The following is a 23,912-nucleotide window of genomic DNA, read 5'->3' on the forward strand; positions in this document are numbered from 1 at the left end:
CTCTTCTTGCAGAAGACCTGGGTTCAAATCCCAGCACCCACATGGCAGCTAACAACTGTCCATAACTCCAGTTCCAGGGGATCCAACAGCCTCTTCTGTCCTCTGTGGACATTGCACAACACAGATGCACTTACTTACATGCAGGCATAATATTCATATACATAAAGTAAAAAAAAAATAAAATATATTTTTTAAAAAAGATCTGAGCTTGCAGGAGACCCGGGTTCAATTCCCAGCACCCACATGCGGCTATGAACCATCCTTAACTCCAGTTCCAGGGGAATCCGAAGCCCTCTTCTGACCTCCATGGCATTGCACAACACAGGTGCACTCACATACATGCAGGCAATACACTCATACACATAAAATTAATAAATAAAATATTTTTTTAAAAAGATCTGATTGGCAGCCAAAAATGTAGGTGATGCTGCCTCTTGAAAGGCTTGTCCTCCAGCCCTGCTGGAAAGGAGTGGAGACTCTTCTAGCTGTTTTCCAGCTTTGTTTGAGGATTTTTGTTTTGTTTTGTTTTGTTTTTCTTGGAGTTTTCAGTGGAGATGCCAAGCTGGCAGCAAATGCAGTATACTGTAATGTGAAGTCTTATAAATATATGTTGGAACACAGCCATCATTATCAAAAGTGCTGCTGCAGAAATGTGCCAGAGGAAGATTTTCAAATTAGGGTTGGCCTGCGCATATAAATGCTAGCTTGAAAAGCTCAAGAAATACCAAATTGTAATCCATTAGTCGCCTGCATTTTATTGCCCTTTTTGAAATAATCATGCACTTCACAACATCCTTTAATCTGAGCTGGGTTGTGGTCGGGCAAGAATGCAGCTTCTTTTTTCTCTATCCTTTATATACTTAGATGAGGAAAATTTACTGGGTTTTCTAAACAAATCAGAGCTAAAAAGTGAATTTTCTTTCCACCTTTTTATCTTCATGGAGGCCCAGCTTTAAAGCATTTGAGTGATGCATTAATACTTAACCCAACAACTATTTCCACTGAAAAATTATCTTGAAAGTCACTTTTTTTTCCTGTTTGCCTCTTGTAGAATGTGCTGTTTGGGATCATGGTAGAAACAGACAGTGTTCATATAACCTAGGAACAGATCTTTGTTCCAAAGGCTCAAAGTTTTCACTTCTGTGTCAGCAGCTTGTACAAATTTAATGACACTGATTAAAATGATTATCATTCCTTTATTTAAATTAAAATAAAGACAATTTATATTAAAGTGGAAGAATCCTGAATATTAGTGGAGGTAAATGTCTGCAACAGCTTTACTAAAAAAGAACATTGATTTGCATTGAGTAAGACCTTTTACATTTAGCTTTGCTAGTTTATTAGCTCTGCTGATGTGGTAGAACTGGAATCCAGTTAGGGGATTTCTTATGTCTCCCTGTGCTTGCTACTTTAAAATTTTGTTTTGCAGTTTTCATACAATATAGTTTGATGGCTTTTAAATCCACTCCCCTCTCTGTACCTACCCCACTACCCCCACCCCTGGCCAATTTAATGAAATTTCTTATATACATAGTGTGGTATATGGAGGATGATTTGTATCCCCCAATGTCATTCATCCACTGGGCCCAGCAGGAATCCCAATCCTGTAAGACATGTATTTCCCCTTCCCAGTAGCCAACAATTGCCAGAAGTTCCTTAAGTTGGGATTTCTTACCTACTTTCACATGTCTGTGCTGGGATTTTGTCTGATTGCGCTTGCATAGGACATGTGAATGCTGTAGAAATTTGTGTGAGTTTATTTGAGTAAATAAGCTATCTGGAAGACTCAATTTCTTTGTGGTCATCTATCATCTCTCACTCTTAAAATCTTTCCACCTCCTCTTCCACAGTGATCCCTCTGAGCCTTGGGAGTCAGAGGTTTGAAATAGGTGTCCTAATCAGGGATAAGCACTCTGTATCCTCTTGTTCTCTGTACATTGGCCAATTGTGGGTCTCTGTATTAATCATCATCTGCTGCATAAGGAAACTGGTGAGAACTGAGAGATGCATTCCCCCTATGTGTAGAAGTTGCATTGAATATGAGTCACGTAGGGTTAAGCATCTCATAGATACTATTCTTTGCATTTGATCAGTTCTGTAATTCTGTAATAGTCTCCATCTGTTGCAAAATGAAGTTTCTTTGATGAGGGGTGAAAAGCACACTTGTCTGTAAATATGAGGATGCATGTTTAGAACACAGCAAGAAATCATGTTGGTCTATGGAGTGGCAAAAGAAGCTTTTTCTCTAGGATCTGTGACCTCTCTAGCCATATGTATTTGGCTCTGTTTACAGTACCACACATGAGCTCCCTCCCATTGAATGGGCCTTAATTCCAGTTAGTCAGCTGTTGAATACTACCGAGATAAAAGTACCATTACTGCACCAACAGTGATAGTTTGCTGGGCCAGTCATTGTTTATTAGACTTCATAGCTGGGTAGGACCATTGATTAGTTTTCTTTCTTGGCAGCTTGTATAGTATTCTCTGATACCATGAAAGCTAGTCTTTAGGAGGGTGGCTTCCAGGTCAGTTCCAGCTCAATTGCTCCAAGTCCTCTTTTTGAAGTGTGGCCTATCTTCAGCAATAGAGTCTTACCTTCAAGTTCTGGGTGACAGTCAAGGGCTATGGTAATAGCCTGTGCTTTTTTGGGAGTCTCTTAAACTGCTCTGACCAACAACTCAAAGGAAGGTTTCTTCTGCCTGGCACTGTTTTTTTGTTGTTGTTGTTTTGTTTTGTTTTGTTATATAGCCTTTAGCTATACACACATGTACTCATATATTTATGGTATGTATATTTTTCAGTAGAACTTTGAATGAATCAATTTCCCTCTGTTTTTATATACCATCCAAACATTATTTCTCTTCTTTCCCTCCACCCCTGTATAACCCTCTCTACTCCCTCTCCAGTTAAAGTACATTCCCTTTCCCCATTTCCCCCTTAATAACACCTGTCTCCTACTATCCTCCTCTCTCAAGTGCCTTCTTCCTTTTTACCCCCATGGTTCCTTTCCATTTTCCTGGCCTGCAGTTACATCAGGATGTATACTCACATATAGGGATTTGGCGCTAAGATCCACGAATGAGAGAACATGTTGCTTGTTTTTCTGAGTCTGTTACTTCACTTAGTATATCAATTCCCTTTCTATTAAAATGTACAACTTAGGGCTAAGGAGCTGGCTTGGTTGGTAAGGTGAGTTTGATCCCCAGAATCTATGTAAAAAAGTTGAGTGTTATGGTTTACACTTTTAAGTCCAGCACCAAGGAGGTGGAAACAGGCAGATCCCCTGGTTCATTGACCAGCCACCTGGCAATAGCCCGTTTGGCAAGTTTCAGACCACTGAGAAACTGCCTCAAAAAATAAAAATAAAAATAAGCTGATGGGGGCTGGAGAGATGGCTCAGTGGTTAAGAGCACTGGCTGCTCTTACAGAGGACCTGGGTTCAGTTCCCAGCACCCACATGGCAACAAACAACTGTTTCACAACTTCAGTTCCAGGGGTTCCAATGCCCTCTTCTGAGCTCTGTGGGTATTGCATGACCTGGGTGCACTTAGCAGGAAATACACTCAGACACATAAAATAAAAATAATAAATAAAATATTTTTTAAAAGCTGGTGATGCCTGAATAATAACACCTGAGGTTGTCCTCTGGCTTCTGCATGCACATTTAGACAAATACACATACACCTGCACACACATGTGTGCCTTCCCACACACATGCACACATATACAATAAGTAAAATGAACAACTTAAATAACTTTCACAGTTGCAGAAGACTTTTCTCCACTGTTGCAAAATACAGTAGCTGTGAGCAGCATTTGGCATGCAGCCTGTTCTAGAATAATTTAGTTCCCATGCAGAGCATCACATGCTTTGGAGCTGTCTTAAATCCTATAGATCATAAAATGTTGGCCATCTCAGTAAGAAGATGAAGGAGTCCAATGGAAGTCATTGGTTTGTTATGGGGGTATAGTGCAATGATTATTATTTAGGGTGCAGATGTGGGGGAGGATGTGAAGGGATGGACATAAGTGGTACTTAAATTAAGTAAAGATTAATGGATTAATGGTCTGTTCATTGAGCCCATATGGAAAGAGCTTCTTAGTTATAGATATGCCATGTGCAAACACAGGATAGGGTGGTGATGGAATCTGGAAAGAACAGTTCTATATACTATGTAATTAAAGAAAAACAGGAGAAGCCTGCTGAAATGGAAGATGGGTACTACTTTTTTGTATCAGTCTTTTGGTCTCTTAAGCTTTGATAAAGGTTTCCAATTTGCAGTGAGGGAGAAAGTTTGTCATTCTGATATATAATATACATACATTATTTTGTAGAAAAACATAAAAATGATGTATCTTAGAGGATTTTTAAAAACTCAGATCTAAGTAACTCCAAAAAGCTCATGTACTTTTTGCCCACCTCTTAGAAGACAGTGACATCATAGTTCAGAATTGTCTTTTCCCCCCATGATGATAGAATTCATCTAAAATTCGATTTGTGTGAGTTAAATTGCTGGGACTCCCAGCAGTCTTAATGGTCACAGTCAGTAATAAAGCAGTGTCTCACGGATGTGTGAACTTCCCGCGTAGGGAAAACGAGGCAAGTTAACCTGGGATGCAGCACAACAAGGCAGCCAGCAGCAGAAGCTCTAGATCAGACTCCAGTTAATGGCTTCCTGGATTGAGCTCTTGCAAGGAAGATCACTTTGGAAGTGAAGTGTCTAAGCCCTGGTTTCCTGTACTATAGAAGGAAGGATATACTAACTCTCATATAGGAGAACAACTGTGAAAATGAATGAAAAAGGATATATAAAAAATATCTTGCTTAATGCAAAGATCTTAGTCAGAACATGAACTTGAACTTTAATTTGAACTTGAATTAATAAATTAATGTCTTTACTTTTGTCCTCTCAACATGTGGAGATTTTTATTACTCCGCTACACTCTTTTGTGTATATGATTACAGCCTGATGTGTGAACAGATGAGATGGCTGTCAGTTTTAGGCAAGTGGACTAGATGGTAGTAGAAAAGCTTTAGGCCACCATATCACTCTGTTGCGTTGACTATCTGCAGGGCAATTGATGGTACACAGGTATATTTCTATTGGATATTAGTTCATTTTAAAACCTTGAATAGAATTCAAACTCCATAACATTAACTTATTTAAAGAGCACAATTTTGTTGATTTTAATAAAAGAACTTGTAATCATTACCACTTTCTAATTCCATATTATGCCCATTTTAAAAAAGAAACCACATACAGATTAGTAACCAATCTCCAGCTCCCCACTCTTCTAGTCCCTAGTGACAATAATCCATTTACTGCCTCCATAAATTTTTCTATTCTTGGTTTTTCACATAAATGGAATCATATGATATGTGATTTTGTTTTTTGTGACTGACTTCTTTCACCTGCCTTAATATTTTGAAGATTCATCCATGTTATAGCATTTTTCAAGGACTTCCCTGCTTTTTAAGTCTTAGTAATATAATACTCCATTTTATGGGTATACCACATTTTATCTGTTCACCAGTAGGTGGAGACACAAGGCTTAATACAGTTTTTAAGGAAATCCTGGAATGTGGTTTTGTCCTCATCAAAATAAATAGTGTATATTTATATCCTCTCCCAGACAAATTGCTTTGTCAGCTTTTGAAAGGGAAATTCAGTAGAATGTGGGTCAGAAAGTGAGGTCTGAATTTTATTTTAGAGGCTAATTACTGTCCTTTCATTGAAGCTAGTTCTTTTTTACTTTAATTCTAAAGCCTTTTTGAACTTTCTAGGGAGAAAGAAGAGCAGCTCACATGTGTGACAGAAGTTCAGAGGTTGCAGGCCCAGCAAGCAGATGCTGCTCTGGAAGAGTTCAAGAGGCAGGTGGAAGTGAACTCTGAGAAGGTCTATGCTGAAATGAAAGAGCAGGTAAGAGGTAACCACACTGCCCTTTTTGAGTACTGAAACATTTCACTTTTTATTGAATTTTGGACTATACTTTGATTAGATTTAGATCTCCTTTGCTATCTGCACCCTCTCCTTACTAACCTCCGTCCCATTTCATGTACTCTATTTTATATATATATGCCCTTCTTTATGGGTCCATCCACTGGAGGCTGGCTAACCTACCCAGATTTATACCCTTAAGAAGACTGACCCAGCAGAGATGCACAGCTGTTAAAGACGTAGGCTCACAACTAAACATTTCACTTTTTTAAAAAATGCTGTTGAGGCTGGAGAGATGGTTCAGCAGTTAAGAGCATAGACTACTCTTGCAGAGGACCTGAGCTCAGTTCTTGGTACTCATGGCAGGTAGCTCACAATCTCCTGTAACTCCAGGTCCAAGGGATCCATCAACCTCTGTGAGCACCTGCACTCATGTGCACATACCTTCATACACATACACATAATTAAAAATAAGGGCTGGGCATGGTTGTGAGTTCAAGGCCAACCTGTCTACATAGTGAATTCCAGGCCAGTGAGACTTTGTCTCAAAAAAACTTAAAAATAAATTTTATGTAAAAAGAAAAGAAAAGCTTTGCTAAAGGCAGCAATTCAGTTGGGTCAGAGATTCAGAACGAGAAAGGATGTGACGACCCCCCCCCCACCTTGATTCATTCTTGAAACAGTGACAGAATGATCTGTGAAAAGTTCTGAAGTCCCTTTAGGAAGTGATCATGAGAAGCATGCATCTTGCCTGGGAAGATGGATGAGCCTGTAAGGAAAAGCCATTACTGTTGGCTTCTACAGAGTAGGGCTCAAGCTGACCAAGTCTGTGTTTCAGAATGCTCCCTAAGTACTGTTTTATTGATCAGTTGCAATGAACTATTTTCAGCTGACAGTTCAGGAGGACAGAGATTGTTTTCAGTTCTTGTAAGTTAAATGTTTGTGGGTTTTATTTTTTTTTTAGGTTTTAAAAGAAAATGAAACATTTGTGAAAGAGTAAAGGCAGTTATTTCAACTACCTAAATATTCATTATGAAGAATCCACAATCAGTAATACTGTGTGTATATAAACTAAAGCATTATAGGTGATGCTTTATTTAAAATTAAATCTGCTAGAAATGTCCCTGAAGAAAGCTTTCTGCTTGACTCTTAAATGAGCCCTGTAGCCTTTACAGTTTAAAACTGTGCTTATTATTTCTGTGATTTTTCTCAATTCTAATTTCCACTCGTACTGAGTGGGGATTTGGTCCCTGTGAGTAGAGTTGGAGAGCTCACTTTTTCTGTTTTCTACTTGGTGCCCATGAAAAAAAGCTGCATTTCTGCTGAAACTGTACTGGGGGGAGAGACTTTCTATCCCTGCCCCATTGCTGTGAATCCCAACTCCTGTTGTGATCAGGGACTAGGCCCTAGGCTGGGTGTCTGCTGCACATGTTTTAGAGAGCTCATAGGAAGCTCTCAGACAGGCTAAAAACTAGAGGAATCGAGAAAATATCAAAAGAGAAAACTCCAGGGAGGAATATTTAAGCATACCATCAAGAATTTTAGCCTAAAAATTAGATGGTGTTTATGGGATGTTTTCATATTTTTTTCCCGTTTAATAGTCTAGGGGAGGAGAGGCATGGGCCAGACTCATATTCTACTTTCTACCATTTAGAGACAATATACTAAGTCTGTTTTACTTTTATGAAGCAGTTATAGAATTCCGTGGAGCATAAAGAGAGCTTCGTTATATTTCTGAAACTTGACATCTCAGAGAAGATATATTGTTTACCACAATGCAATAAAACTAGAAATTAAATTTCAGTTAAAATTGCCACATTGAATTTCATCAAAATTAAAAGCTTTTGCTCTTTGAAGGACTCCAATAAATAACAACAAAAGAAAAAGCTGGAGGATAGGAGGAAAGATTTATAATGCCTATATTTCAAAGAATTTGTGTCTAAAATATGAAAGAAATCATACAACTCAATAAGAAAAAAAATGAATCAATCAAAAATAAGCAAAAAAATTGAGCAGACACCTCTTAGAAGATATGTTAATAGCTAACAAGCACATGAAAAGATGCTGAACATCACCACTCAGTAATGAGATGCAAATTAAAACCAATATGTGGTACCATTCTGCATTATGTAGAATGGCTAAAATCATAAAGGTTAGTGGACAATACCAAGTGTTGGCAAAGATGCAATGCAACTGGAGCTTTTAAATGTGGTTAGAAAGCATGTAAAATAGGATAGCTCCTTGGAAAGATTGCTGGCTCCTTAAAAAGTTAAACATGCCAGATGTTAGCTGCTCATTTTTATGCTTTGAACTGAGAGAAATAAAATCATGGCCAGACAAGAATGTATGCACAGACACTGACAGCAGCTCTATTCACAAATGCCCTGAACTTCAGTAATGTAGATGTTACTCGGTAGATGAAAGGGTAACCAATATTGCTTAGCAGTTAAAAGGAATGGGTTATTGATAACCCTTAACAAAATGTCTCAAAGTCCTGTTGAATAAAAGAATGTATATACTGAATGTTTTGTAACCTGAGTTGTTCTGATTCCTTAGATGATGCTGAGTTCATTTCAGAGCATAAGTCTCTGGTGTGGGTAGATTCACTTCAACTGAGCGTCAAAGGTTTCATCATGTTGCTTTGGTATTGATTGTGCCTCTCAGTGGTGGATTTGAGACTTGGGTGGTAATTTAAATCACCCCACCCAGTGACTGCAAGCACTCATGGAGCATTCTCTAAGATAGACGATGTGCTTGGCCATAAGACAAGCCTTAATGAATTTAAAACGATTAAAAGAAGAAGTACATTGTTTGACCCAATCTATCATAAATTAGGAATAAATTACAAAAGAAATCTGGGAAATTCTCGCATACTTCAAAATTAATATACTTTTAAATAATTCATGTGTCAAGGATGATAACAAGGAAAATCAGAAAATATTTTGGACTGGACTAAAGCAAAAATGTGGCACATTAAAATTCATGCATTGTATCTAAAGCAGTGCTTAGAGAAAAATTTTTATCTCAAAACACCTATCTGTCTGTGTCCAAACAGAAAATCTTAAGTCAGCAGCTTAAAATTTACCCTAAGAACAGAGAAAGAGAAGCTTAAGTGTCTGTCTCCAGAAGCAGAAGAAGGGAACAGAGAGTAGAGCAAGCAGTGAAAGTATAAATACAGGAAAGTAGAGAAAAACAATGAAGCAAAAGTGATTGCTTAGAAAGATCAGAAAAATTGGCAGACTTTAGCTGCGCTGACTAAATAGAACAATATAGCAAAGATAGACGTGACCAAAGTCAGGAATGAAAGAGGAGGGAGGGCCACTGTTGGTGACTGTGATGTGGTGTGCTTGCAGAAAGAGACAGTACATTTCAGCAGATGCAGAGGAAGTCAGTACCCAGTCATGGTCTCTGCAATAAGCATGCTTTCTTTTATTTACTTTCAGTTTCTGTGGACATGTATTCACAGTCATAGTGATAGGTTTCATAGACATTTTCATGTACTTTGACCTTATTTCCACCCTCCCATAGTCTCCACTTTCTCCCCACTCTTTCCTCTCACTAGTCTACTTCCTTCCCACAGACAAATTCCTTTCTACTTTCAAATTACATGCAATATATATGATGTTATGTGTTTAAAGTCAGACAGAGTGTGACTTACTTTACTTATATTCTCCAGTTGCATTCACTTTCTAGCAAATGACAAAATTTCATTCTTCCTCATGGCTGGGTATAGCTCCATTGTGTATACCACATTTATTTCTTCATATTCTGTTGACAGATACCTAGGCTTATTCTATAACTTGACCGATATGAACAGTGCTGTAATAAACATGGACTTACAGATATTCCTATGGTATGTTTCCTGAAAATCTTTCAGGTATATACCCAGAAATATAAGCTGGGTCATATGGTGAATGATCTTTTTATTGTGTTAATTGAATTTTGTTTGCAAGTAGTTTTTGACAATTTTTTGCACTGTTATTCATTAGAGAGATAAACCTATAATTTCTCTCTCTCTGTCTCTCCCCCTCTCTCTCCCTCCCTCCCCTTTCCTCCTTCCCTCCCTCCCCCTCCCTCCCTCCCTTCCTTTCTGTCTCTTTCTCTGTACTTACCTGGTTTTGGTAACAGGAAATATAAGCATAGTAAAATATATAGCAGAACCGAAAGCTATGAGGAAAATGTAGTCTCAGGAACCATCAGTATGTCATCCTTATGTAACACTTCTATTTTTGAGTTTCATACATTCTTATAATGTATTTTGATCATGTTCTCCCTCCATTCCCACCCACCAGCTCCTTCTGGATTCTCCCCTTATGTCTCCCTTCCAACTTCATTTCCTCCTTATTTTCATATGTAGCCCACTGAGTCTATTTAGTGCTGTGCATATATGCATGAGTGTGGGGCCGTCACTGGAGCATGATCAGCCTGCCAGGGATCACACCCCTAAAGAAAACCAACTCCTTCCCCAGCAGTCATCAACTCTAAATAGTTCTACAGATAGGTGTGGGGGCTCCCCCAGAAAGCATTTGGTTACCCTCATAACATGCATACCACTATTGAACCCATGGGCATATCTTGCCAAGATCAATATTGTGGATTGCTTGTAGAGTTTATAGCAGGGTAAAACTGTGGAACCATCATTTCAAGAATTTTACCCATACATAAAATTAGGTGGCCCCCAATATAGGTAGTTGGAGACGACAGGCAGTATTTATAGATTTGGTTTTGAAAATATTCTTTCAGTTGGTTCATTCTTCAAAACATCTCTGTTTTGTGCTAATACCACACTTAAGTACTGTCTTCTAACTTCATCAAACCATCCAGACTCATTGACTCTTCTTCAACTTTACCTTAAGAGTCTATGTGTTCTTACTTACCTTCTTACCTCTGTGGGCTGGCTGAGTTGGTGGAGGACCATAAGTAGTGCATGGCTTTGGGATCCCTTTATTTCTCCACACTCCTTATCCTCATGTCTTTACAAGCAGCCTTTGCCAAGCCTGAGCTGTTCGGTGGGGCTAATTCTCACTCTTGAAAACTAACAGTAATGGCACAAGCAGGATATTGTTTTGGTTGTCTCTTGTTGAAGGAATGGTTTCCATTACATGTAATTTGTCAAGTGCAATTGGATTTCTGAAATAAGAACGCACCAATGGTATAAGTTGAGTAATAAGGGATTCCATGTGTGATGGAAATCCTTGTAGCTAGGTTTCTTCACAGAGCAATCAAGTGATTCTCACAGATGAACCTGAGCAAATGTTAAACAAAATGCTAAAATGTATATGGGAAGACATGATAGATTAGAAGACTTTTATTGTAGATTATCATTTATTTTAAAAGTGTGCCTGATATAGGTTAAATACTAAAAGAAAATAAAGCAGAGGATTCATTACATGGACAATTATATTTTGGATTTTTCTGTAATCCTTGTTTTAGTAGTCTTTTCTGTTTTTCTCATAAGCGCTTTGGTCTTCCTACAGAAATATTTTGTGTATAAGCCCGCAGTGTGTAGGGCATCTTTTTTGGAGACTGCTATAGATAGTAGAAAGTGAAATTGTGAATTTAAAAATAGAAGCTTTGAGCTTGTTTTAGAAAGAGGGTTTCTGTTTCAAAAATGTGGCCCATGAACGAAAATAGAAACAATTTAAATGATAGAAGAATTGATTCATACTGTTTCTGTCACTTTAAGAAACTTTTCTTCTTATTTATAAGTTTTAACTATCAGGAATTAGTTGTATAAAACTGCATATTTTAATTATGAAAGTATAATACTGTCAGTTACTTAGATTTAAAAAGAGTAATGCTGCATATTTACCTGTAATAAAACAAATGACTGAGAGAGACATTTGTATGTGTTGAAATGTTGTCAGCAGGTCTAAACTGAAAATTTTTAATCTCGTAAATCCATTGCTTGAATGACAGGCAACTAGTTGCTCCTGGGCTTCTACCCCCCTCATAGCTAGTCATTTACTCTTCTTGAAAGTATACCCTAGGTAAAGGTATTTGCTATTAAATACTTGGCTTTCCATTCCATTTTTAACAGTCATTAGATACTGTATAAAGCCATTAACTTTCTATCTGGAAAACACATTGGTTTACTATGAAAACCAAATTCAAAAAAGTGTGTTGACTGGTGGGTTGATTCTGGCTTTCAGCGTCATTAAAATGGGCTGAATAATTCCTTGCTTTCTTGGATAGTTTAAGTTTAGTTCCTCATCCTACTGTTGCTGTTGAAGTAATGTACAACTTTCAATTTACAAAGAAAGATTACTTTCTGGATACATTCTGTCGTGTGTCTTGAGTGGCTTTAAATGAACATGGGAAGTATGAGTGAAGACTTAGACCTTTGTCCTCTTGTTCTTTTAGGCCCATGCTAGCTCACGAAATTTTGAATACCTTTTTAAAAGATCAGTTTTAAGATAATGAAAGACTTGCTATAAATGGAAACATTTTTCTTTGAGCTTTTGTCTTTAAATGATGTTAGGTAAGAAAGGTAAATTTTTAGAATCTATTTAAATGTTTAAACAGAGAGTGAGGTAGATTGCTTGTTGGCCAAGTGCTTATATAAGCACAAGGTCCTGAGTTTAATCCATAGAGCCCATGAAAAATTAAAAAGGCAGGCTTTAGAAAAGAAATTAAGAAGGCAGGCATGGTGATATGCTTGTAAGCCCAGCACCAGCTCATTGGCTAGCCACCTAGCTTGCTGGGCAATTTCTAGGCCACTGAGAGACCCTGTCTCAAAAAAAAAATTTTTGGACTGTGCCTGAGGAAGGACACCCAAGACTGTCTTCTCACCTCCACATGTGCACTCACATTTGCATATACACAAACATAAACCCCACCCCACACAAGTTTAAATGGAGTCTTCTTTAGTCCATTTTCTCCTGATATGCCAGAATGAAGCAGACTGGCAATTTAGAAATAAAAAGTATTTATTAGGCTAATCTTTCTGAAAGTAAGGAAGTACAAGAGCATAACACTAGCATTTGGTGTCATACCATGCTGGAAAGGACAAGTGAGGGTATTCCAGCCAGCCAAGAGACAAATCTGGCCAAACTTCCTTCACTATTCAGGACCTATTCACTCAACAGACTCACTTTGGCAATAACACTTACCACCTCTTAAAGGTCTCACCTCTTTTTTAATTGAATTTTTGTAATTTTCATACAGTATAATTTGATGGTATTTAGATCTGTTCCCCTATCCACATCTCCCTTTATTGTCCCAGGCTCAATTTAATGTACTCTAATATGTGGGTGAGTATATAATGGGGAGTGTGTGTACCCCCTAGAACACATATATATGTATATAAATACATATGTCCTATAGAGTCTGATTTGTGTTTCCAAATGTCCTTCAGTGTGGGTGCATCCATTGGAACTTAGTTAACTTATCAAAAGTTCCATCATTGAGACTGTCTCTGCCCCTCCCAGAAGCCATCGGTTGCCACAATTTCCTTAGACTGGGTTTAGATTGGATTGGGATTTCTTAGCCACTTCCTCAGGTTTATGCTGGGATTTTGGTCTGGTTTGAGCTTGCATGGAACTTGGGCATGCTTTCACCTCTTAATATTATAATAGCAATTAAATTGCAACATGAGTTGTGTGGTGGGGAGGGGGTTGGTTTTTCGGTTTTTGATTTTTGGTTTTTTTTTTGATACAGGGTCTCTCTGTAGTTCCAGCTGGCCTGGAACTTGCTATGTAGACCAGACTGGCCTAGATCACACGCGTGCGTGCACACACACACATACACACACACACACACACAGAGAGAGAGAGAGAGAGAGAGAGAGAGAGAGAGAGAGAAACCCACCCACCTGCCTCTGCTGGGATTAAAGGCATGCACCACTATATTAGTCTTCAGCATGAGTTTTAGAAAGGACTTTCCAAATTATATTCTAAACTAAAGAAGTCATTATAATAATTAATTCTAAATGGCAGTATCCACTGTTAGGGTCCATGACTCGGTGGGTCTCTTCTGGAGAACAAATGCACGAGTATGGAGATGCAAAAATCAAGCAGAGTTTTATTAAGCCAGCTAGCTGGGGCCGACCGTCCTTCCAAGACATGCAGGTCTGGTTAGAGCGATCGACCCTGAGGCAATTTTAGGTAAAGATTATATAGGCTCCCACAACTGTTACACAAAAGCCGCGTTTATACAGCCAATAGTTTCAAAGCAAGCATTTCACAAACCAATAACAAAAAAATGTTACAACTCCCTTCAGGTGTCTCAACTGGGGAGAGATGGGTGGTATTGGCCTGGCACAACTCCACGGCTCTTTCCTGTTATCTTGTGTAAGCAGACATGTCTACATGACATGACACAGAACAGGTCAGGCTCCGGGGGCTGTAGCACTTGCCTCTATCTCCAGATGCCTGTGTCTCCAGTTGAGTTAATTGGTTACAAGCAGTAAATTCAAACAAGTAAATTCAGGCAGTAAATTCAGACAAGCAGTATATTCAAACAAGCAGTAAATTCCTCTTTCCCTAACATCCACAAACTATAAATATTTGGCTATGACAGATAAAATTAAAAGAAATCTTAACTTATATCCAAAGTGCTTATCAATTTACTCTAATAGTCATCAGTGACTGATTTCTTCTGTAGAAGCAACATGAGCAAGACAAGTTTGCTGTGAACTTCATTAGGAAACATGTTATTCTTTCTTAATTTGGCCCATTTATGGAAGTAATCATAGGTTTTTTTATATATAAAAGGAAGAGTTTATTTCAACTTACAGTTCCAGGGGAATTAGAGTCCATCAGGGCAGGGAGGCAGGATGGCAGGAGGTGGCTGGAGCAGGACAGAGAGCAGAGGCGCACATCTTCATGCAGGCACAGGAAGCAGAGCTAATCATAGTTTTCATGCCTTGATCTACTGGCTAATTAAAAGATTCGACATACTTCATTTCTTCTTTAATTCATTTTATTAAAAAAAGAAGAACACTTGTTTTATGCCAACTACTATCACCAATTCCAAGAATACAGAAATTATTTACACATGTTTCTAGCTTGTATCACAGATCATTGCATAAAGATCATATTAGGTAGTAGTATTAGTAGAATAATTGATCATTGAGAGAACACAAAGATAGATTTATGGTAGCCCAATGAATTATGTTTATCTGTAACTATGGCATCTTTTATGTTATTAAATGTTTACTTTGTAAATATTATAGGTAATTAATTAAATAAGGTCACTAAATTTAAATTTAGGAGTAAAAATATCAAATGGAATAAGAAAATATCCTCAATAGGGAAGAATACTTAGCCCATTACTGAGTATGTTGTTATTTATCTAATTTAGGTAAACTCTCTGTGATGGTTAGTGTTAACCATCAGCTTGCCTGAATCTGGAATCACCCAGGGGATGGGCCTCTGGGCACTCATTTGGGGAATTATCTTGATTACATTAATTGAGGTGAGGAGGGCCACCCACTGTGAATGGAACCATGCCCTAAGCAAGGGATCCTGGATTGTATAAGATAAAGCCAGCTGAACACAAGTATACATGCATTCATCCCCTTCTGTTTCCTGACTGTGAATACAATGTGACCAACAGCTTCAAGCTTCTGCTGCCTTAACTTCCTGCCATGAGGGACTGTGCCCTGAACTGTGAGCCAAAATAATCCTGGTCTCCCTTAATTTGCTTTTGTTAAAGTATTTTATCACATAACAGGAAAAGAAACTAATGGCATTAAGTAAATTTTAATAATTTGTTTCTAGAGAAATTTCTACTTTTCTGTTTTATACCAGTCCTTCCCCACATAATATATGTATAAAGTATATTGTCTTTCTTCTGTTAGTTAATAATTGTTGGGATTTAGGAGGCAGCTCAGTGGTAGAGCAGGTATTTAGCATCACTGAGGCTCTGGGTTTAATCCCCAGAAGTCAGAACGGCGGTTGAATCACAGATGTATTCAATTAATGTTATTTGATTTTCCTTTTTCAAGACTTTAATTTTTATTCTCTCTTTAGCCAGGCACATAATTATTTACCTACTTTTCTGCCTTTGCTTTTATTCCTTTCCATGTGTGTCTGTGTGGTGTGCATGTGTGAATATGCATGTTTTCTTATGTGTGATGGCACATGTTGATGTACATGTGTGTGTATGGAGGCCTGAGGGTGATGTCAGGAATCACACTTGATTGCTCTCTCACCTTGTTCATTGAGGCAGGATTTCTTAATCAAATCCAGAGCATGTGGGTATGTCTCATCTTGGTGGTCAGCTTGCTTTGGGGAATCCCTTGTCTCTACCTTCAGAGGCTGAAATCACAGGTGGGCTACACACCCAAGCACTTGTGCAGAAAGAGTTTTACCTCTGCGCCATCTCCCTCACCCCACTTTCTGCCATTTGTATCTATTTATTGGCTTGTTTGTCTCTTTCAATGTTTTTATGTATATGTAGGTATATGTATCTAAAAATAGGTGAAAGATAATTTCTTACTGTTTATCTAAACATGTATTAAATAGAACAAAATAGATTTTAAGTTTTATATTTTTATACAATTTTATAATTGCATAACTTAAATTGTATGTACCCAATTACTTATGTGATAATGACATTCAGCATGTTACTGAAGAAGGAACAGTTAATTGCTATAACTATTTGATGGAGAATGCTAGATGTTTGCTCTTACATATTTCACCTTTGTCCTAGAACCCTGATCTTATTTATGGCAACAAGAGTCATAGATGGAACTGCAGACTCTTCTGTTGTAGTTGCTGGTGGACATTGAATGGAACTCCCAGGAAGGAGATACAAATGGGCTAACTAGGTAGTATTGACAGGAGCTTGCAGGAAAGCTCTTTACGTTTGTTACTTTATTTTGTTATGACAAAATACCTGACAAGGAGCTGGTTAAAGGAGGAAGGGTTTATCTTGACTCACAGTTTGAGCTTGTATAGTCCATCACTGTGGAGAGGCCTGACAGCAGAACTGTGAACCAGCTGGTCACATTTCCTCAGTCAGAAAGCAGAGAGAGATGAATGCTGGCTTGGTTTGCTTTCTCCTTTTTCCTTCATTCAGTCTGGGGCCTAGCCTGTATGATGAGTTCACTCACATTTAGGGTGGGCCTCATCCTCACTTAAACCTCCTGGAACACCCTCACAGACACATCCAGAAGTATCTTTTAGGTAATTCTAAGTCCAGTGAAGTTGACCTTGAAGATTGACTGACCATCTTACCCTTGAAAGGGGACTCATCAGCTAATTCATCCCTTTATCCTTTTTCATTTTCCTTCACATTCTTCCCTCCCCTTCCCAGATGTCCAGAACTGTGGAAATTGTTTCACAACCATTAGGGCAAGGTTGAAATGCAACAGCTGTGACCCTGATATCTGTCACCTCCCAGTATAGCCCTTACTGTTGAATTTTGTTGCACTGGGAAAAATTTAAGCCCCATAGTTCACTGTTGAAGCTGTGCATGCGTGGGCTTTCTCTTCCATGTAGCAAAGAGTAATAATGCCTGAGGTACCATATCAGGAAGACCCAGTATCTTAATTACCTACAGTTCTTCTTTAAAACCTGAACAGGCACAGAAATGCGTGCAGTCCTGTTCCTGCTCCTAATTTGGCCACTAGACTTTATTCTTAGGTTTTCTTCAAGCCAGAGTTTCACAATAAGGGCGTTTGCTTGCTTTCCTTTGTTTTTGTTTGAAGTTGAATGGAATTTGGAATGATATGTGATGAAGCACAATCTTTTGTATCTATGGCAACTCAGAACACTGTTTTTATACAAGCTCGTAAGACTGATTTTTTGAATATTAGTTAAATTGTGGAAGAAGAATGGAGTGGGGTTTGGCATTTTCGGTCAGTGTTATAGAAAGTAAAATATGTTTCATTTTAATTTAATATCCATTGTTATTTACTTCAGTTTTCCTTAATATTTTAGGTAGTCTTTTGTATATTTCAAATTGTTTGCTGTTTTGATTACAGAAAATGTTTGGGTATATAAAGTCCTAATGAAATGGGGAGAAAGAGGGTCCCCTACAGGGTTCTTAGTCTCATTCATAAAAGAATTTAAGAATGGACCCAAATGGAAGCTTTTACAATTTTATTAGCATCTTAAAGAAAAATCCTCAGGACAGGCTAGCTGGTAATCTTCACAACTGCCTTGAGGAGGTGAATGGTGAGAAGGAAAGAAAGCCATGGGGCCATGCAGGTTTAGAGCCTCTGTGGGAGGTCAGACACTTGGCTGACTCGCAGCCACATGGTAGGGAGAAGGAAGCTTTAGAGAAAAAGTGAAGAAATACAAGATGCTAGGGGCAGCCGAAAGCCTTAAAGAAAGCAAGTTTAGTAAGAAAGGCATGAAGAGGAAAAGGAGAAGTTACGCTTTTCTGAAGAACTCAGGAAAGCAGACAGACTGCAGAGACCTACCTGACTGTGGCTGGTTCAGAAGTTCTGCAGAGAGCTGCACTAGTTCCAGGCAGGAACACATCCCTCCCTCATTAACGCACCAGGTACTCCGCCCATCTATTTAGCATAACTTGAGGTGAACCTGCCTTCCTGGGAGTGGTTCTATCACCAGGCAATTGATCAGTGAGACTGGGAAAGTGGGTCCTCCAACAGATAGACTAGACCTTTTTTTTTTTTTTCACATTTTTATAGTCTGGACCAGTTAAATTTATGGGGCTTTTTGCTACTCTAACACTAATTTTTATTTTAAATCTTTATATTTAAACTATTTTAAAATTTATCATTTACTTTTAATATTCTATCTGTACTAACATAATGAAAAACAATCTATTTTATGTAAAGGTTTCTCTGAAAAGTACTAAGTAGATCGGGTCTGCCATCCTTGGGTTTTCCTATCTTTTCACTTTTATTTAATCTTCTACTCATCCTTAAGTTTTCTAGACTCAAAATATCATTATTTTATTATTTCTAAGTTCTCAATTCATGGTCATATGTATTTATGGTGCGTCGTGTGATATCTTGATGAGTATGCCATGTGTATGCTTCAAGCATGCTAGTTAACATCTCTATCACCTCACTTTTTTTTTTTTTTTTTTTTTTTTTTTTTTTTTGTCTTTTTGGAGACAGGGTCTCCCTGTAGCCCCAGCTGTCCTGGAACTCACTATGTAGACCAGGCTGGACTTGAACTCACAGAGATCCACCTGCCTCTGCCTCCCAAGTGCTGGAATTAAAGGTGTGCGCCACCACGCCCGGCTAACCTCACTTTTTTATTGTGGTAAGATATTTGAAATTTACTCCCTTGACAATTTAAAAAAATATTTTATTTATTTTTATTTTACGTGTATGAGTGCATTGCCTGCATATATGTAAGTACACCTGTATTGTGCAATGCCCACAGAGGACAGAAGAGGCTGTTGGATCCCCAGGAACTGGAGTTTCAGACAGTTGCTAGCTGCCATGTGGATGCTGGAATTCGAACCTGGGTCTTCTACAAGAACAACCAGTGCCCTCTGTTGACAATCTTGAAATATACATTATTAACTGTAGTTCTCTTGCAGTGCAGTAAATCACTAGAACTTACTCACCTTATGTAATTGAAATTTTTGTACTACTGCACAACATCTCTCCATCCCTCCTCTCTCTTCATAGTCTATGGTAACACCACTGTACTTCTGTGAATTTGACTTTTTCAGATTTTACATGTGGGATAACACATTCTTGTCTCCCTGCACTTCCTTATTTCATTTAACATAGTGTCCTCCATGTTGCTGAAAATTAAGGAATGTCCTTCTTTTTAAAGGCTAAGTATGATTATGACTCTTTTGTATGTATGTCACTTTGTATATTTATCTGTATGGATATTTGGAGAGATTCTATATCTTGGCTATTGTGAATGATACTGTAGTGAACATCAGAATGCAAATGTCTCTTCAGCATATTGATTTAAGTTACTTTGGATAGATACATAGTAGTGGTAGTGTTAGAGCAAATGGTAGTTCTAGTTTTAGTTGCTTAGACACCGCTACATTTTTTTTCTATAATTACTGTACTAATCTACATCCCAACAACAGTATGCCAAGGTTTGCTGTATTCTACATTCTCATCGGTGTTCTCTGCCTTTTAAGTAGTAATCATCCTAACAACTATATGGTGCTCATTATGGCTTTAATTTGTATTTCCCTAATGAATGATGATATTGAACTTTTTTTCATGAACTTGTTGGCCTGAAATTTGGGTGTCTCCTTTGAGGGATGTTATGTTCAAAGTCTTGGCCTATTTTTAAATGGTTGTGTTTTCTTTCTACAAAGCAATTTGAGTTTGTTCTGTTTGAGATGTTGATCCTTTATGAAGGGTCCTCCTTACAGATGTTTTCTCCCAGTACATAGTTGTCTTTGTGGAAGTGCCTCAATTGCTATACAGAATCTTTTGCTTATCTGTCTGATGTTGCTTTTGTTGACTCTTCCTTTTCTTGTACCTAAAAAATCTTTGCCAAGGGTAGCCTCAGGAAGCTTTTTCCACATGCTTTCTTTTAGCAGTTTAAGTATTAGTTATAATGTTTAAATTCTTCATGCATTTTGAATTTTGTGTACAGTGTAGGAAAGGATCCAGTTTTACTCCTCTGCAGATTAATAGCCCATTTTTCTAGCATGAATTTTGGAAGAAATTTCCTCTTCCTCTTTATATGATCGTGGCATGTATATGAAGAGCCAATTGACTATTGATTCATATGCTTATTTCCACATTCATATTCCTATGACCAATTTGTCTGCTTTTATGCCCATTCTATACTGTTCTGATTACTATAGCTTCAGTGTCTATTTTGATGTCAAGTAGTGTGATGACTTCAGCTTTGTTCTTTTTGTTCAAGGTTGCTTAGGCTATCCAGAATCCAATTCTGTGAAAAATGATACTGGATTTTTGATGCACTGAATCTGTGGATTACTTTGGTTAATATGGGTATTTTAACTGTTTTAATTATTCCAGTCTAATTTGAATGAAGTATTTTTATTGGTTGTTTTCATTAACATTTCATAGTTTTGGTACACATAACCTTTCAGAATTGCTTTCGCTACATGCTGTGGGGTTTTGTATACTGTGTTTCCATTTTCATTTGTCTGAAGGTACTTTATTTCCCTTTGATTTTGTCTTGGTCCCTTAGTTGTTCAAAAAATATATCATTTAATTTCCATATATTTGTGGAATTTATAAGACTTTTTCCTATTATTAAATTTGAGTTTATAATATCATTACTCGAAAAGACCATTTATACAATTTTAGTCCTCTGATTTATTAAAACTGGTTTTATTCTCTACTAGATCATCTGTTTTGATCTATTTTGGAGACTGTTCCATGTAAATTTGAGAAAAAAGTTCTTTCTGTTGCTATTGAATGGATTACTCTATTTGATCCATTTGGTCTGAAGTATAGTTCAAAACGCTCAACGCTCATAAGCATAAAATAAAAATAAATTAATCAAAGCCTTTTAAAAAGTATAATTCAAGAGCTTGTATTGCTCTTTCTATATGTTAAGTGTTTTCTCAAGTTCCCTGCTGTTACTGTATTAGAGTCCATTTCTCACTTCATTTACCATATTAGGTGCTCTACCCTTAAATGTAGATGTACTCACAATTGTTGTGTCTTCAGGTGGATTGATCTCATTTTTGTTATATAATGACTTTTCTTCAGTTATTTTTAGTGCTTTCTTTTGGTTGACATTTGCATAAAGAATCTTTTATTATACCTTTACTTTCATTGTCTCTTGTATTTCCTGAAATGTAAAATAAGCCTCTTAAACTGGCATAGGTGGGGCTGGAGAGATGTTCAGTGGTTAAAAGCACTGGCTGCTCTTGCAGAGGACCTGAGTTGCAACACCCATATTTCTGCTAACAACTGTCCATAACTCTAGTTCCAGGGATCTGACACCCTCTTTTGACCTCTGTGGGCACTGCACGACACAGGTGCACTTACATACGTGTAGGCAATACACTCATACACATAAAATAAAAATAAATAATTTTTTTTAAAAGAAGCTTGCATAGGGCTGGGGAGATTGTTTGATTAGTAAGAGTGCTCACTGTGTAAACATGAGGGCCTGAGTGAAATCCTTAACAATCATATATAAACAAAAATCTGGTGTGGTGTCATCTTTGCCAGTAACCCTAGTGCTGTGGGAGGCAGAGTTGGGAGGATTGTGGGGGCTCACTGGCCACCAGCCTAGCTCCAGGTTCAGTGAAAGACCCTGTCTCAAGTAAGAGGGAGAGTGGTAGAGAAAAACAACTAGTATCTTCTTCTAGACACCTTCTCTAGTCTCTGTGTGAAGAAACAGGTGTGTGCACCACCTCATGCACATCACACACACACACACACACACACACACACACACACACTACAAACAAGCATATAGTTTTTAAAATTATTATTCATTTAGCTACTCTGTCTTTTGGTTAAAAATATATAAACTTTTTTGCAAAGTTACTGTTGATGTAGATAAGGGCTTGCTGCTGCCATTTTATTTTATTTTTTTCTGATTGTTTTATAGATCCTTTGTTACCTCTGTCTCTTACTCCTTTCTTTTAAAGGTTGAAAATATTCTGTAGCGATATGCTCTGAATCTTTTTTCTTCATGTTTTACTCAACTATTATATATTTTTGCTTTGTAGTTTGCCTTGAGGCCTAATACATAAAACTTATACTTTCAGTGTTAGTTTGAGCTTATAGGAATTTTTTTGATCATATGTCAAAGAAATTGACCCTTTCAATCTCTTTCCGTTTTGTCATTTTCATGTCGCAGTTTGCATTGCTCTCTAATTTGAATCTCTTGGTACTTTGTTTAGCTGTAAGCACATAGTCACTGTGGTGTCGTACTAAACTTCCTTGAATATGACTGCATAATGCACATGACAAGCATTTGACTTTTCTGTTTCATCTTATAATCAGCCTTTGTTTCAGCTTGAAGATGTTTTCATTTTTAAAATTTTTTAGCAATTTCTGTTAGGCAGGCCTAGTCCTGATGCTCTTAAGCTTTTGTTTGCGGAGGGGGAGATTTTTATTTCTCTCTTACTGATGAGGGTCATGTTTCTCTCTACTGATCTAGGTAAAGTATTCCAGGTTAGCAGTCTTTTGGTTTGTTTTCCCCTCTGTGGTACTTTGAAAATACCTACTCACAGGATGGAGAGATGGCTCAGTGGTTAAGAACACTGACTGTTCTTGCAGAAGACCTGGGTTTGAATCCCAGCACACATATGGCAGCTAACAACTGTCCGTAACTCCAGTTCCAGGGGATCCGACAGCCTCTTCTGTCCTCTGTGGGCATTGCATGACAAGGGTGCACTTACCTACATGCAGGCATAACACTGATACATACAAAAATAGTAATAAATAAAATAGTTTTTTTAAAAAAGAAAGTACCTACTCACTTTCTCTTGGTCTGTGAGATTTCTGCTGAGAAATCAGCTGATAGTCATACCGAGAGTTCCTTGTGTGAAATGTGTATCTTATCCATTTTGCTTTCAGAATTCTTTGCCCTCGATTTTGGACAGTTTGATTAAGCCTTGGTGAACTTCTCATGGGTTGTATTTGTTTAGAGACATCTAGTAGGGTGTTGACTTTTACTAACTATACGAGGTTTTTGGCCTCTCAAAGTTAGTCAGCTTCTTGTCACACTGACAGAAGCCCTGAGTCATCCACCTTGAAGTGCACCAAAGTACTTGGTTCAGAAACACTTGGTTCGTGGTTTCTGAGGTTTCAGATCAGTCGCTTGCTCTATGGCTTCTGAGCCTGTGGTGAGGAAGAGCATCATGGCAGTGGTTTGAAATGGTGGCTGGGCAGCGGGTACAGTCAAAATATACCCTCCTAGAGCATGGCTCAGTAACCTCTTTCCTCCCTCTAGGCCCGCTTCCTGCTAGCCCATTCAGCTTTGAACTCCCCAATAGAAGTACGCTCAGTTGCTCAGTCATATCTCAATAGTTCCACCAGCTGGTGACCAAGCTTTCAGTACATCAGCCTTTAGCAACATTACATACCCAAGTCATAAAAGTCATTATTTTCTCTAATATCCTTTC

At 37.9% G+C, this 23,912-nt stretch overlaps 1 protein-coding gene across 14 annotated transcripts in view; it reads left to right on the top strand.

Moving 5' to 3' along the window:
* Cep112 (centrosomal protein 112) overlaps positions 1–23,912 on the top strand; it is a 576,146-nt gene that overhangs the window by 256,441 nt on the left and 295,793 nt on the right. For all 14 annotated transcript variants that reach the window (XR_003851118.1, XM_029568391.1, XM_029568396.1 and 11 more), the window contains one exon: positions 5,786–5,921. Coding sequence is in view for 13 of the 14 variants with exons in the window: in XM_029568391.1 (XP_029424251.1) it covers positions 5,786–5,921 (136 nt within the window). In the remaining variant the exon portion in view is untranslated. The remainder of the gene's footprint in view (positions 1–5,785; positions 5,922–23,912) is intronic.

Source organism: Nannospalax galili, unplaced genomic scaffold (genome assembly GCF_000622305.1).
Source record: "Nannospalax galili isolate Female #2095 unplaced genomic scaffold, S.galili_v1.0 scaffold781, whole genome shotgun sequence".
Taxonomy (NCBI): Eukaryota; Metazoa; Chordata; class Mammalia; order Rodentia; family Spalacidae; genus Nannospalax; species Nannospalax galili.